This window comes from Zymoseptoria tritici, chromosome 1, assembly GCF_000219625.1.
Source record: "Zymoseptoria tritici IPO323 chromosome 1, whole genome shotgun sequence".
In the NCBI taxonomy this organism is placed as follows: Eukaryota; Fungi; Ascomycota; class Dothideomycetes; order Mycosphaerellales; family Mycosphaerellaceae; genus Zymoseptoria; species Zymoseptoria tritici.
The window spans coordinates 3,865,919-3,880,974 of NC_018218.1; the positions used below are offsets into that span (position 1 = coordinate 3,865,919).

At 55.4% G+C, this 15,056-nt stretch overlaps 6 protein-coding genes across 6 annotated transcripts; 1 reads left to right on the forward strand and 5 right to left on the reverse strand.

Annotated features, from left to right (window-relative positions):
• Positions 1-596: 596 nt before the first annotated feature.
• Positions 597-2,240, reverse strand: MYCGRDRAFT_34668 (uncharacterized protein; the record flags this gene model as incomplete). The annotated part of the gene is made up of 1 exon (XM_003857144.1): positions 597-2,240. One exon carries the CDS (start codon positions 2,238-2,240, stop codon positions 597-599), a length of 1,644 nt encoding a protein of 547 aa, XP_003857192.1.
• An 84-nt stretch (positions 2,241-2,324) lies between these two features.
• Positions 2,325-2,911, reverse strand: MYCGRDRAFT_78804 (uncharacterized protein; the record flags this gene model as incomplete). The annotated part of the gene is made up of 2 exons (XM_003857143.1): positions 2,325-2,752; positions 2,829-2,911. The coding sequence occupies 2 exons, from the start codon at positions 2,879-2,881 to the stop codon at positions 2,443-2,445; spliced, it is 363 nt and encodes a 120-aa protein (XP_003857191.1).
• Positions 2,912-3,145: 234 nt separating this feature from the next.
• On the forward strand, positions 3,146-3,687 carry MYCGRDRAFT_78806 (uncharacterized protein; the record flags this gene model as incomplete). Its single annotated transcript, XM_003856426.1, has 2 exons — positions 3,146-3,407; positions 3,465-3,687. 2 exons carry the CDS (start codon positions 3,283-3,285, stop codon positions 3,601-3,603), a joined length of 264 nt encoding a protein of 87 aa, XP_003856474.1.
• Positions 3,688-3,697: 10 nt separating this feature from the next.
• On the reverse strand, positions 3,698-6,730 carry MYCGRDRAFT_66670 (uncharacterized protein; the record flags this gene model as incomplete). The annotated part of the gene is made up of 2 exons (XM_003857142.1): positions 3,698-4,557; positions 4,726-6,730. 2 exons carry the CDS (start codon positions 6,728-6,730, stop codon positions 3,698-3,700), a joined length of 2,865 nt encoding a protein of 954 aa, XP_003857190.1.
• A 159-nt stretch (positions 6,731-6,889) lies between these two features.
• MYCGRDRAFT_66671 (uncharacterized protein) lies at positions 6,890-10,585 on the reverse strand (the record flags this gene model as incomplete). The annotated part of the gene is made up of 3 exons (XM_003857141.1): positions 6,890-7,099; positions 7,159-7,610; positions 7,662-10,585. 3 exons carry the CDS (start codon positions 10,583-10,585, stop codon positions 7,074-7,076), a joined length of 3,402 nt encoding a protein of 1,133 aa, XP_003857189.1.
• A 346-nt stretch (positions 10,586-10,931) lies between these two features.
• MYCGRDRAFT_66675 (SNF2 family DNA-dependent ATPase domain-containing protein) lies at positions 10,932-14,982 on the reverse strand (the record flags this gene model as incomplete). Its single annotated transcript, XM_003857140.1, has 4 exons — positions 10,932-12,110; positions 12,159-12,309; positions 12,409-13,056; positions 13,192-14,982. The coding sequence occupies 4 exons, from the start codon at positions 14,971-14,973 to the stop codon at positions 11,128-11,130; spliced, it is 3,564 nt and encodes a 1,187-aa protein (XP_003857188.1).
• Between the last annotated feature and the right edge of the window lie 74 nt (positions 14,983-15,056).

Genomic DNA, 15,056 nt, shown 5'->3' on the forward strand with positions numbered 1-15,056 from the left:
GACGTTGCTGCAGCAAGGATACCTCCAGCCACTCAGAAATGTGCTCGTCGCAACGGCACCGAGGAAGGAGGGCACCCCGAGTCACCAGCATCCGCATCCGCATCCGCATCTTCGAATCGGCGCCCTCAGGGCCGGTTCCTGCGTATTGCCAAGTTGGGGATGGGGAGCAACGACGGGCGATGTTTCATCATTGCGCCCAAGCAGCGCATCACTCGTTCGCTTGAGAAGCTCCTCCTCGATTCGTTGTCGCGTGCCTGACCTCCTTCGCCCGGCGCAGTCAAACAACATGTCTTAGCCAAACCGACCGTCCGTTCGAAAGCTGCCACGACCTCGCTCAGCGAAACAGCGTGCCTTCAAGTCCGCAATGCTACGTATGAGCAGGAATGATTAGCTCCAGTCACTCATTAGAGCCGAATTTGAAATTAAATTGTCGTTCAGATCGCGTGACCATTGTCGTGCAAACGAAAGTGGCTTTTTGCCTTTCAGAGATCTCCACGCCTTTGTAGATAGTGCGGACTGCAAGTATGGACAATGCTCACGAGCGACCATCGTGAGCGAACACTTCTACTACCCAATATCTCATGTAACTGCAAGCATCACAATTTGCCAACGGGATACTGCAACGGAATGCTACCTCCATCGGGAACGACACGCGGCACATTGCCGTACTGCTTTACATCGACCCTTGCCTTCGCCCACTTGGGAGGCCTCCGAGCCGCCTTCAGTTCCTCCATCTTGAAGGCGATTTGTAGCAATTTCTCTTCCGTCCAGGGTAGACCCATGATTTCCATGCCGATGGGTATGCCCTCGGGAGCCGTATCGGTTGCCGTGCTAAAGCCGATGGGTACTGTGACAACGGGAAAGCCGGTCAGCGCGGCCAGGATGCCGTTTCGGCCAGATTGGTTTGGAGAGCCGAGCGGGACGACGAGATTCTTCTGCTCAGGGTAGATGATGGCGTCAAGATTGTGCTTTGCAAATGTCTCGTGGAGATCCTGAGTCAGGTTGAGTATGCCATTCTTTATCACGTCATATCCAGGCCGTCCGCCCTCTGTGGTGTTTGATGTTGAAGACGCGAGGACCATCCTGACGTAGTCGTACTGGCTGGGGAGGACAAGAAAGTCTTCGCCGGAGAAGAGCTCTGCGAGTGATCCAGGATGACGGCCTCTCAGCGACGACTGCGACAGATACTTGTCCATTCCCTCGCGAAATTCGAATCGTTGCGTATCAAGAGTAGCTTGTATACTGATTGCATCGTAAACATCGTTGATTGACACTACTGCTGCGCCGGCTTGCTGCAGAGTCTTTGCAGTATCCACCATGGCACGATTGACAGGATCAGTCTCGGCAGAAGATGTGTGGTTGAAAAAGCTTTCAAGAAGACCAAATCTCAGTCCTCCCAAGGACAGCGCATCGAGATTCGCTGCATAGTGGGTACCGAGGATACCGGCGGGAACAAGCGTGGTTGCATTGTCACTCCGGTCGATCCCCACGCTGGCCATCACAGTGAGCCCTACAGCCATGTCCTCAACACACCGGGCAGTCGGTCCAACGGCGTCCTGAGTAAAGGAATTGGGCATTACCCCGGTGCGACTGATCAGACCACGAGTGGGACGACAACTGAATAGGCCATTGGCGCTAGCAGGAGAGCGAAGGCTGTTGACGGTGTCGCTGCCGGTGCCCCAGACGGCGAAAGAGGCCGCAATCCCAGCGCCGGTGCCTCCAGAACTACCGCCGGGTGTCCGTGTAAGATCGTACGGGTTGATAGTCTGTCCGCCCAGAGAAGAGACGCTCATGCCCTCGAGCGCCAATTCGTGCAAGTTACTTTTCGCGAGAACGATGGCGCCAGCGTTCCTCAAAGCCTGTACCGTCAACGCATCTACACTCGGTTGGGAGGCAGCCAGAGCCCGATTTCCGCCAGTGGTTGGCATATCTGCGGTGTCGAAATTGTCCTTGAGCAAGATTGGTATGCAGAAGAGGGGGCCATGGGTTGTATTCTTAGCAGCAAGTGCCGCATCAAGCTCGTCGGCTATACGAAGAGCGTGTGGACTGATGGCCACGATTGCGTTGATATGGCCGTTCAGTGCTTCGATCCGGGATAAAAAGGAGGAGACGATGCCACGACATGTTTCTTGGCCGGTGTAGAGAGCATAGTGTGTCGATGCTATGGTAGCTTCGCGTGGATCGAACAGACCAGTTTGTTGTGAAGAGACGATGGAGGCGAGCAGGCTGAGCCGACTCATGAAGGAAGAGAAGTGCATGCCTTTGTCGTGTGGGCGTGGCAGAGCATCAATGAGGGACCACGTGCTTCGCGCTTGGAAGGGACAGACGTCGCTGTTGGCGGATGTTGTAAGGTACCTTGGCTTATTGTACCTGCATGGAATGACGTAGGTAGTCCCTCGAGCAGCAAGTGGTCAAGTGCAGAGGCGAGATGTTCGAGACAGATCATGCAGCGGATCCAGTGCGACCTTGCTCGACACCCTGCGCACCATCCAACGTCTCCCAACCTTTGTGATGGACCACGTCGACGTCGAGATCCTCCATGACGTGCAGCACGGTGCCCAGGGAGTCGAAGAAACCATTGACGGCAACGCGGAGCATGCGATTCGTCGTGGCTCGGTAGTCGGTCCGCAGCACCGTCTCGCCTTGCAAGGAAAAGGAGCGCCGCACGAGAGGGGAGAGTTCCGGGTCGACCGACAGCGTGCGGATCGCGACGCTGGCCAGACGTGCAGACGGGAAGGGAGTGTGGACGGTGCTGTCGAGGGGAGGGGGAGGGCTTGGTCAGTCTTGCGAGCAGCGGGGGAGAGGAGATTCAGGTGCCATGGACTTACAGTGCGCATGGGAATGCCGCCTCGTCCATGACCGAGTTTGGGATAGTCGACATTTGGATGATGTCTGATTGATGCCCGAGGTTGCCTGAGGTTGCGCTGCTTGAGACGAAGATTGTGTTGTCTAGGTTGTCTTGTCTTCCAGGTTGGTGCATTCCCGCGGGGTGTGAGGGGAGGGGTGCCCCACCATGGCCGGACCTGACTCCGGCACACACATGTCATGGAATGATCCCTCGATGATGCTGTCGGGCTGATCGAATCCAGTCCATTCCATCCATTTTCCCTTCTTTGTTGCGACTTCATCTGCATTATTGATCATCCGACGACTACCAGAATTCACACGCACGACCATCACCACCCTGGGTATCCACGAAACCACACGTCCAACCCAACAATGGCGACGACCACCACCAGACTCGGCGTCCAAGTTCTGACATGTCGTCGTGTCCCGACCTCCATGTCCCGACCTTTCAGCTCAACCACGACCCTCCTCAGCGACGGCATTGGCAAGGACAAGACCCACACCGTGAACAAGACCCATCAACCCAACGTGCAAACGGACGCATCCAAACAGGGCATGGAGTGCGTCGCTTGAAGTTCCACGCGAAGACCACTCTTGAAAGCTGACCATCATCCCAGCAACCGCAAGAACAGCACCGGCGGAACCGCTACCGAACAGAAAGATGCGAACAATGGCGCGGCAAAGGCGAAAAAAGAGTTTCCCGAAGCTCCCGATGCGATTGGCTTTCAAGATGAGAGGGGAGGCAAGGGTCACTGAGTCACTGATTGAGCCGTGCAAACACGCAAACATGGGATATCCGTAGTGTTTGTACCATACGGCTGTGAGCGTACCGTTCACGTTACATCTGGTTCTACTCTTCCTCCTCGTTGCCTTCGTCCAGGGCCAGCCACGCACTCCGACACTTGACTGCTTCCGCCCGAACATTCCTCTTGCTGTCGTCCAAGCAGCCCAACAGCTTCTTGACCGTCGCTCGCCGGTATGGCACCACCGACTCGGGCTTGAACTGCCGTGGCACCAACGCCAAACATTGTAGTGCTTTGGCTCGGATCTTCGCGGGGTATCTTTGCATCTCGCTGCAGTTCAAGAAGCGATTGACGAGTGACACCGTATGCTCCGATGCAATCGCCGAGTCGTGCATGAGAACCGACTCGATAATGGTCAAGGTCGAGTAGATGACTTCCTCGTCTGGCTGCAGCTTGGCCAGCGAGTAAACGTCCAGGGTCAGCAGTAAAGGTGACATCAAAGACCTCAGCGAAGACTGCATAATGGAGTAAGGCAACCATCTCAGAATCCCCGACAGCGCGATGAGGCCATGTAGCTTCCCCTCAGTGGATGCCGATTGCACACTTTCGACCATAGACCCGACCGTCTGGTTGAAGATTTTCTGTTTGTAGAGACCCGAGATCACGCAGTGGTTCTCCTTGGTGAGAACATCATCCGGCGCCAGTAACCCAGTAAATCGATGAGCAAAGGCTTTGTCGGCCCGCGGAACGATCTGCAATAGGAGGTTGATGTACTCTGCAGTCAGTGCGCCACATCGACCTTGGATGATCAGTGCTTTGACCACTGCAAAGGCCGCGCTCGCGTGGTTGCCGCTTTGACTCGACACCAGCAATGCGTTCACCTCAATGCCGGCATCCATGAGCGATTTCCGCATCGCTGCTGGCGCGAGGAATTTGTTGATCAACAGTGAGAGATGCCGGAACACGACTCGCGTGCCATTGGTATCTGTCGGAGCGCTGAGAAGATACTGCGCCTGCGATCGCAGCAACACCACAACATCCGCGGGCTCTGCAATCTCGGGGCGTATGGCGGCATAGTAGTACAGGGAGAACGGCGCCAGAGTCCGTACCCGCTCATTGGCACTGCTGGCCAGACCCTCCGTTGCGGGTGACATCCACTCCATGTATTTGTTGTAGACGCTGCTCTGGAAGTGTGGTGTCTGTGTTCGAAGGATGACGTTGGCGATCCGCCCGATGATTTCGGTCAATGTGTCGGATCTTTCGGAAGGCAGAGCATCCTTCAGCTGTATGATCAATGGCTCTGCGTAGTCCGTGAAGTAGGTACTGCGCATAATGCCGTCCTCGCGTAGTGGAGAGCCGTAGGTGAAGGCGTAGAGAAGCGCTAAGAGCAGATCGCGCTGGTACTTCACAGGGGCGTGCTGATATTTTGCAGCGCTGAGTTTGTTCTTGATCCGCAGTACGATTGTATCGAAGACCTGCTGTTCCACACTCAGTTGCGCGAAAGCCTCGAGCACCGGACCGTAGGCGCTCTGCTCCTCAGGGACGTCGGGAAGCTCGACCATGAATGCTGGGATAGCTTGGTCGCGGATGGCTGCTGGCACGGAATGTGCCATTGTCACCAGGCCACTGATGGCATCGGATTTGATATCGCCATGGCCTTCGATATGCTCGTGAAGAATGACAGAGTTGACGGCATCGACAACTCGAGTGATCTCCTCTCCGGAAAGGACCCCATCTATCGCCACCAACTGGGAAAGGCCGTTCAGAGCAGTAAGTCGGAACGAGACCTCCGCTTTGGGAGCACTCGACAGCGCACGCAACATGGCGGTGAGAGCTTCGTCGGCGAATGATTGCAGTGCTTCGGCATGACCACCATTTCCCGCAGACTGAGAGTCCACAAATGCCTTGACGATCTGATTGAAGATTTCTAGAAGTCCACGACGCTTCGTGATCGACTCGGACGACTGATACAGGGAGAAGAGCACGGGAAGAACGCCTTTCGCAACCTTGTCGGCCACGACCGGACTCCCGACGGACACTGCGTAGAGAATACGTCCTGCTCCTTGCGACTGTTTGGTGGGAGCATCTTCCAGATGCTCATTGCATTCTTTGATGATCGGGCGAAGGAAAGCGTTCAATGGACCTTCGGCCTCGGCCAGTTTGGCACCCAGAAGAGCGAGAGCTTTCAAAGACTCTTCCGCGAGATCTTCCTCTTGTACACTGAGTATCTCGAACTTCAGAGCATCCCAGAGTGTAACGGAGTAGAGGTTGATTGTCTTGGTATCGTACGCGATCACACAAGCTTGAACGGCTTGAAGCACATCGCGTTTCGTATTCATAGATGTCGAGTCGAGCTTGTCGAGCAGCGCGGGGAATGCATAAGGCGCAAACTCGGAGTTCGACGCAATGCATGCACGTAGACGGTCCTTCAGATCCTGAGCGGTGATCCCGTATGGGTCGTCCGGTGGTGGCTTGAACGTGATGGGGAAGTAATTGAAGGCCGCCTCAAACATGTCCTGTGCGTTGGCCTGGATATCCCATTCCGCCATGGGAACACGTAAAAGCGAGAAAACGATCATGAGGTTCCTTGGGTCCTTCTCTCCCTCAAAGTATGAGATGAATGCGGGCATGAACTCTCCACTCTCTTCGTGTAGTTGGTGCATCGCATCACGGTATTTGGCGAGCAAAAGGTCGATGAGCTGGATGATCGGATATCGTTCGGTCTGTAGTTTGAATTGACGAAGAGGATGCGTGTGCTGGAGGAACGTCGACATCACTTTCTGCGCCGACTCTCCGTCCCATTTTCCACGATTCTCCAGGGCGAGCAGAACCCGTGCAGAGGCACCCACACCTTCGACATCGCCTTCGATCCGGCCCAGGATAAATTCGCACAACAATCTCCGCTCTGCTCCGGACAGAACCTTGGGTGGGACTGCCTCCAGCACTTCTGCGAGGAACACGACCGATTTGGCGCGGATCGCTCCATCCTCCTTGTTGTTGATATATTCTTCGAGGCTGGTGATTAGATCGATGAGTTTCAACTGTCGTCCTTCTAATTTTGCAGCGGCCTGAGCGGCGATTCTCTGTGCTTCGGCTTTGTTCTTGTCCGCCTCGAGGAGGTAGAGTTGGATTTCAGACATGGCCGCATGTTCGTACGGATTGAAGGAGTTGCGAATGAGACGTGGGCGTTGTTCCACTATCAAAGTTGAATTGCGCGTGCTACCTTAGCTGGTAAGATTTAACCATCGTCGTCATTGGCTTGTGTTGAACGTCACGTGATTGGATTATGAAATGCGGATGAATTGGTAGCTCTCGTGTTGATCTTCCCATGCTTTGCTTTGCTACGTTCTGGCGCCGAGTCAATGGGCATGCCAGATGCGCCTGGGGACGATGAGGCTGGTCTCGACCTCGTCAACGAGAGAATTACTATGTACATATCCACATCGCGCCACGTATGGTCTCTAAAACCGATCCCAAGAGCACCTAAAAGCCAAAGGGGTTGTGAGGAGCTGAGAACATGTATGGTCAGTGGTAGACAATTACAAATCACGTTTTGAAAAACACTCACTGGCTTTGGAGAGATTGGCTCGACCAGTCGGTTGGGGTGCCAATGGTTTCGCACCAGGTTGCACGCCGAAACGGACAGGCGGCGCAGGTCCAGTCTTTTGTGGCATGAGCGGCGCAGCAGGAGCCTGCAAACCTAGCGGCTGAGACGGTCCAAAAACACCGCCTGTTTGCTGTGGAGGAAGCTGTGGCGCTGGCTGTGTAGGCTGGGACCCCAACCCATTGAAGCCTGTAGGCTGTGAAAGGTTAAAGCCAGGCTGGAATCCTGTTTGCTGTGGTGCGAACGAGTTGGACAATCCCGACGGCATCGACTGGAATGGCTGTCGGGGTGGATCGGCGAAAGGCGAACCAGTCTGTTGACCGTTGGCCATTTGATATCCTGGACTCGCGCCATATTGTTGGCCCACTGGCGGTTGCATTGAAAATCCAGTGGGCTGCGGCTGAAGTGCGGGATAACTATGCTGCATTGTCTGCAGACTGTTCTGCTGGTTGAACCCTTGTCCATACCCCTGAGATTGTGGAAAACCAGTCTGTTGTGGCTGCATCTGGAACTGTTGCTGTGGCGGGAACTGTGGCATTGTGTTTGGATTTTGATACCCTGTCAGCTGCTGCTGAAGAGGTGATGCCGTGAATCCAGTTTGCTGGGAGGGGAAACCAGGAGCAGAAGCTGTCCGCGGTGGAGGAGCATTAAATCCAGCATTTATTTGAGACGGGGGTGCCGGCCGTTGTCGTGGCACCGCAGTCGATTGGGATTGAAGCGGCTGTTGCGAAAACCCGGTCTGCATGGACTGTTGCTGGTAGCCCGTCGGCATGGACTGCATCTGTTGTTGTTGCCGAGCAGCAGGCGCCAACGAAGCAATCTTATCGAATATTGCCTGATTTGCCACCGGTGCGGGCTGTTGCTGTGGAGGATGCGAGGGTGGTGCCGGCGTTGTGGCTTGAGGCAGAGGTGCCGGGGTGGGCTGCAGTGGTGGAGCCGAAATTGACAACTGTGCGATATCATCATTCACCTTGGGTCGAGGTGGATCTGGAGTTGCAGCAGGCGTTGGAGTCGACGGCCCTGCGGTCGGAGTCTGGGTCCTCGCGGGCTTGATGTCCCAGGCATCATCGTCGAATCCATTTGTGGGCTTCCGGGCTGAGCCTGCAGCAATAGCAGGCGCATCACTCGGAAGGGCACCCTCTGTTCTCGGCTTGAATGCATCTTCGTCGACCACATCATTCGTCTGCACTGCAGGTGCGGGCCGCCCTTTGCGCGTGTTGTTTCGTAGAGCACCACCAGGGCCGGAGAATAGACCACCAGCGGAACCTTCTGCCTCGTCTTGGCCGTTTGGCGCATTCTTCCGGTCGTACTTTGCGTCGAGGAACTTCATAACTCTGAGAATATCGCCCTCTTTGAGGCCCAGTGTGCGTAGCAGACTCTCGTTGACATCAGGAAGCACCTCAGGACCCATCTGGTCCCTGTCAAAGGCACCGGCGTAGCGCTCGCAAATCTGAGGGTTGACACCGCACTGAAGGAAAAAGTCGAACCAGTCGTAGTCTGCCTTCTTCTGGACACTTGCACCTGCCACTCCAGATCGAGATCCGTTCGATCGGCCCTTGTCCTGCTGTTTAAGGGTGCTACGGCGCTTGATTTCCGACAGCGGCTTGTCGTCATCCAGACTTGCGCCTGTAGCACGCTCGACATACTCTAGATCTTCGATGGCCATTTTTGACACCGGAACGGCGATCTTGACACCATTCGTCTTGTGCAGGTGTATCTTGCCCTCTCGAAGCCCGATGAACTCGGCGTCAACTTTGAACGTCCCGCTCCGATCTGTCCAGGTCCGAATCCTGCTTTGATTAGGCTTTGATTTGGACTGGTCCTTGGAACTCCGTTTGTCGGAACCTCGCATCGACGTACGCCTGGTGTCGCCCGCCAGGCTGCTATGTCGCTCCGGGAGAGATATAGGCCCACCATCGCCGTCCCGGTTGTTCCTAGCCGCCTCTTTCGTCAGACGCTCCTCTTCACGACGATTCTGTTCCACTGTGCTCCGCGCCTCGTTCAACCCACTGATGGTCTCCTGGCGCACAACTCCCGTGATCTCGACATAAGAAGAAGGCACTACGCCTTCCTTGCCGTTCTTCAGTCGTCGAACCATCCACCACTCCTCGCTCTTGGCGTCGTCCAGTACTATGACCTCGTCGCCCTCAGCCACGGTGACCTCATCATCGCCCTGGGCCATGAACTCAAATCTCATCTGCCCTTTCTTCTGTCCAGTCGCCGCAGTTCCCACATTTGCTGCCGCCAGGACCTCACGGAGTCCTTCTTGTCGGACAGCTCCCGCCAATTCTCCCAGCGCGGCCACAATTTCTTTTGCGGTATCCTTGGCACCAGCGTGAAAGTCGACGCTCTTGCTGGGCCGTACCAACTCCACGAACACGTGCTTGCCCTCAATACTGTAATGCGTGAGCTTTTCTGCCGTCCATTCCTTGCTAGGTCCATCTCTGCTCTTCTCCGGACTAATCATTATGATACCTCTGGCTAGATTTATCCCCAGTGTAGTCGGCATCTTCTTGTTCTTCCCCATGTGTGAAACCATCTCGTGCACGTTGTATAAATGGAATGAGCCTGGCGATTGCAAAGGCTCCGAATTGTAATCGTCGTGTGATGTCGAGGCGGCTCGATTGCGTGGAGGCGACGGCATCGTTCCGGGGCGATTGTATTCGCGGTCGCGAGGGGATGCAGACGACGACATCTGCGCGCGAGACGTCGGCGATGGAGGCACAGTCTGCTGGGAAGCGGGCCGTTGAGGTAGCGATGGTGCAGGCTCATCATCATCGCTCGCTTCTGGGGTGTAATTGCGCTGAGTAGCAGGTGGTGGCGGCGCGAGCACCCGTTCTCCACCTCCAGTTCTCTGAGCGATGATTCCGGCTAGCTGGGCAGCAGGATTCGCGGCAGCGTGGCCGGGGTAGTCATCTCCGCCTGGTATCGAGTCGTCGTTGGCAGCGGGCGGTCGTGAGGGCATAGGCGGCGGGGCCGGGTCGTGAAGCGAAGGGGCTTCCGCTGCTGTGACAGCCGGCGCAGGCTCAATGTATATCGCGGGCGCAAAGCCATACTCGCCGCCGTAGCCCACAAGAGTCCAGTCCGGGTCAGACTCGTCGTAGACATCAAGGCGCGCATCCTCCTTGAAGCTCAGCTCCTCATCCGTCTGCTTTGTGTAGTCGTAAAGCGCTTTTGCATGGTGTGTCGGCTGGGCAGACTCGATGTAATTGCTGGGGACCAGACCCTCCGGCTCGTCCTCGTCGTCCGATGCGGCCTTTTTCTTGCATTTCCACCAGCCGTCGTCGCCGCGTTCGAGGACAAATAGAAGGTCGCCGTCCTGCACATCCAGCTCCTCGGAGCTCTGGGCGCTGTAGTCGTAGATGGCTCGCGCAATCTCGAGAAAGACCATTGTTGCTATTGCTGCGCGCACGTGATGGGACAGTGATGGTGAGCTCAGCGCTTCCACATGGTCGTGTGCAGTGGAGTAGGGGCTATGGTAAGGTAGTTCTAAGGTAAGGTAGTTCTAGGATTGATGGTGGAAGAGGCCGAAGCTTTGAGCTCCGCTGCTCCCGTGTCTCTATGAGGTTGGAAGCGACCTTGGCACAACGGCCCACGTATCAATCTCTTTAGTACATGTTTCACACTGATGCAGTACATGACCTGCTGCATCGTTAACGTGTCAATTGAAGGATCCAGGAATGTGCTCACGGTCATGGTGGGTTTCATGGCGAATCAATAAGGTAGGCACGGAACTTGCTGTAAATCCCCAACCCTAGACGCTGTATGTACATTATATGAACAAGGACAGGAGCAGGTGGGTATAGGCATCATAGGTCACCTTTATGAGATTCGAGAATGAATGCTACCCACGAAACGCCGCTGGGAATGCAACATCTATGCTCGTGTATGCCATGCCAAATTCTTGCTCCGTCGCCGTGTCTTCTGACATGCTCAATCAAGGCCTTTCAAACTCAGCCAAAGGTCGTCCGCATTTGGTGCTGTTGCGGGTCTGGTTACTCCTGGCGCGGCATGGCTCGAATCGTCGCCCTCCTCCACCCACTGAGCAGGTCTCTCGTCCGCAGAGGCCGTGGACATTGCTTCTGAGCCCGCCGGCTCAGTAGCTCGCTCGTCGAACGTTAGGGGACCAAATCTCGCTCGCTTCTTCGGTGGTCCCTCCCGTGAACTGGTTTGCTTGGGGCACAACTTGCCATATTCGTGCGTTGGGCCGACGGCGGATGGGAGCACTGCCGTCTGAGGTACTGTAGAACCCCTGCTCCAGCCCGGCCGCCCCCAGAGCTGTTGTGGCACATCCAGCGCGGCCATTGAGCAGGTACTCTTCACTTCTTCTCTGGTAATCGGGAGGCACCGCGCGTTCTGAATGATCTCACGAATGCCCCCATCATCTTCGAGTGTCTTGGCTTCAATGTGTTCCGCATTGGTCATACGCTGGGCACGCTCCAGCATGCCCTCTTCAATGGTCCCGGCTAAGACCAGAGTTTCAACATGGACTGCGCGAGTCTGGCCTATCCGGTGCGCACGCTTGATTGCCTGTGCTTCTACGGACGGACGGCATACGGGGTTGACGAATATCACTCTCGATGCAGAGCAAAGGTTAAGGCCGTGAGCTCCGCATTTGACGTCCATCAGTAGCACCCGAACGTCCGGCGTCTCGTTGAATCGTACCACATATTCGCTTTGCAGGTCAGACCGAAGTGATCTGGCGTAGATGTCGTGCTTGATGTTTAGCAGTTCCAGCATTTGCGCTATGAAGAAGGCCAGTGAATCACCTTCGTAGAACACCAGAATCTTCTCTTCCTGATGGTGTTTCAAAATGTAGGAAATCAGATAGGACATCTTCGCGGAAGTTGTACCGACGACACGACCTCGTGCGTAGGGCGAGTCTATTGGGAGACTTTCCTCTTCCCTTTCGAGTGCTGGAGGAATCGGAGGCTGACTCACAGATGGCTTAACCAGCATGTCACCGTCGGAAGCCTGCTTCCTTTGATGTTTGGGTACCCGCAGAGACAGCGTTGCTGGCCGTGGGTCTTTACTGCTCAGTAAACGGCGCTTCTTGAGAGCCGGCTCGTCACCGAGGCTCGAACTTGGTATGCCTGACTTTGTCAATCGCTGAGCCTTAGCCCTATTTGTCCTTGCACGGGACTTCCTTTTCCCCCGGGGAGGTTCAGAGGATTTGCCAACTTTGTCTGCTGTCCTGCCGCCAGTGGGTGCTACCGCTTGCTGTACGACCTTGGGTTGTGAAGGCGAGCGCCGGCGCGCGGATGCAAGTGCTTTGATGCCAGCGCCGGCTAGACCCTCTCCAGGATCTGTCTGCGCACAGCGCGTATTCACGAAGCGTTGCGCATCTAGCAGCTGCGATATCCCGGTGAGGATACGTGACGAGTCTGACGACTGCTCAAAAGACCAGTGGCTTGCACTCTCGTCAGGCCAGTTCTCAACCACAATTCCCAGCTCGTGACATCGACTCATTGCTTTCCAGCCTTCCGAGCTCAATGCAGGCACTTCCGCCATCTCCATGGTCTGTAAGAGTAGCTCGCGGTCCTCCATGGCACAGTTGGTCTGATCTTTCGTGAGATAGCCTCTACTAGTGTCAGCCGTTGCTCGGACATCAGCTTCATCAAAACCGGCCCAGTGAAATGAGCTTTGCCGAACATTTGACACGAGTGCCACACGCTCCTTGTGGCTGTTCTTGTGAAACAAATAGTCTGCATCAGTACGCTCCGATGTTACCGCATTGGCCGTCAGAACGAGTGTGAACAAGTTGCTCGTCAGTTTGTCGTAAAAGGAAGGCTGTAATCGAACGATCGTATGACTCAAGGGAGGTAGCGTGATCTCTACGTCCTTGGGCTGAGTCTTGATAACCTGAGACGTGTCAGTTAGAGACGGTCGAAAAGAAACCATCTGCGGTGTAGGTCGCAATACATGGCCAGCGTCTCTCGACAACGAGGCAAGACAGTCATCTCCCGCTGTTCCCAGCGATACATCGTGAAAGCTTACCATGGATTCCAGTGTCTTCTGAAAGCACCTCGAGAAACCCGAGTATGTAAGGCGTCGGCTATCTTCGTGTCTGTAGATGTGCTCCTTGAACGATACGCTGTGGCGTAAAGAGTCGGGCGCCCATGGTTGAATCTTCAGGAAACTGCCTGCGATAGCACCCAAATTGTCTATCGCACCGGAGCGGTCGTATAAGGGGTCGAAGTGGCGTCTCTGTTCCAACATTGATTGGTGATCCTTAAATTCCAAGCTAGACAGGTCGACTTCGACACCCAGAAGATCCTTCGCCGGCGTACCGGAGACTAGCCAGCGATTCTCTGCCGTCACAAGCTGCGTGGCCACAACAACGGCGTTGGTATTGATCTGAGAGAATGAATGACCCTCGTCGACGATAAGGCGCTTGAAATGCAAGTTCTTGAGAGGCGACTGGTAGAGCATGTCCTCCCGCAGACAGTGACAGTCCCGTGTTCGGGATGCTCCGATATACGGACATGTACATACCAACGGCGTTCTGGCGATGCGCCGCCCGTGTCCATCTGTCCCATGCTTGCTTTCAAGATCAAACCGATTGCGAGAGAACAGGATGACATCGTAAGAGCAGAGAGCCTTCGCCGAAGGGAGAGCTCTTTTGAGATCATCCATCACAAGTACATTCAGAGCACCTGGCTCTACGTGCTTTAGTATCTCCGATTGCCATTGCGAACAGAGGTTGCGAGGGACAACGATGAGGGTGGCGCTGGTGAGCAGCATGCACTGTGGCGACGGAGAAGTCGTTGTCCGGTTGCGCAGACTTGGGGGGATGTCGTAGCTAGGAGTGCTCTCACGAAGCTTTGACGCGCAGCTTGTCATTTCATCTCCGGTCGATTGACGGATTCTGTCGAACTCGATCCGCCACGGGATTGACTGCCGATTCACGGCAGAGACAGCCATATCGATTAGGCTTGCAACGCTCGGTCGCACTGGCGTGCCAGCGTACAAGACTGGAAGGGATGGCAGATGATGCCGGGTGGCGAGCAGCAGTGACAGGCATATGACTGTCTTCCCCAGTCCCATGGTCTCGGCCAGAATACCCCCACGGCAGGCTTCGAATGTTATAGGGTCTCGAAGGAAACGACAATCCCTCGCAGAGTAGTAGAAGGTCGATCCATCGGGAGCGGTGCGGGCTTCCAGGCGTGGATCGAGAATAGCACCAGGGACAGCCTCACGACAGAGCATGGCACCGGCCGAGCGACGCTGGTAAGGGAAGAGATCTGTCTTGAGTCCCTCCAGCGTTGTGGTTTCGTCCAATAGGTCTTCAAGAGCTTCTCTGGCATATTTACCAGCGATATCGTTGAGCCGCTCCGCAGGGGAAGGAGAGGGAAGAGTATTGAATAGAAAGTACAAGCTGGGGTCCTGATCATCTCGCGATGCGTACACATCGAAGCGCTGTTCATGGCCTGGGACGTAAGAGCCCTGCCAAGTGTGTGGGCTGATGTCGACTTCTCGCGCAATAGCATCGAGGGCGGCTAGCATCGCGGTATTGGTACGGCCAACCTTGGAGTGACCCGCGTCATGAAACAGCACGTATACCCGCAGTACCATCCATTGTGGTCGTTCCGCACATCGTCTTGACTCTAGGCGAATCCATCCGGCTCCAAGCAGACGAGCGGTATTCGTGGCGACGAGTGACGGACACCTCGATGCGAGACCGTCGATGGACTCTTCCTGCCATACTGAGCTTTCTTCATCGTCAAGTGGTGAGAAAACTTTGAAGCAGAGACAGCCCAATGCGAGATAGTCGTTCATATCCGGGAGCACTTCCTCGGCCCCCCGACCATGCTAGGATAATCGCCGCGGTGCCGATGAAGTGCTCATGGCCATAGAGTACA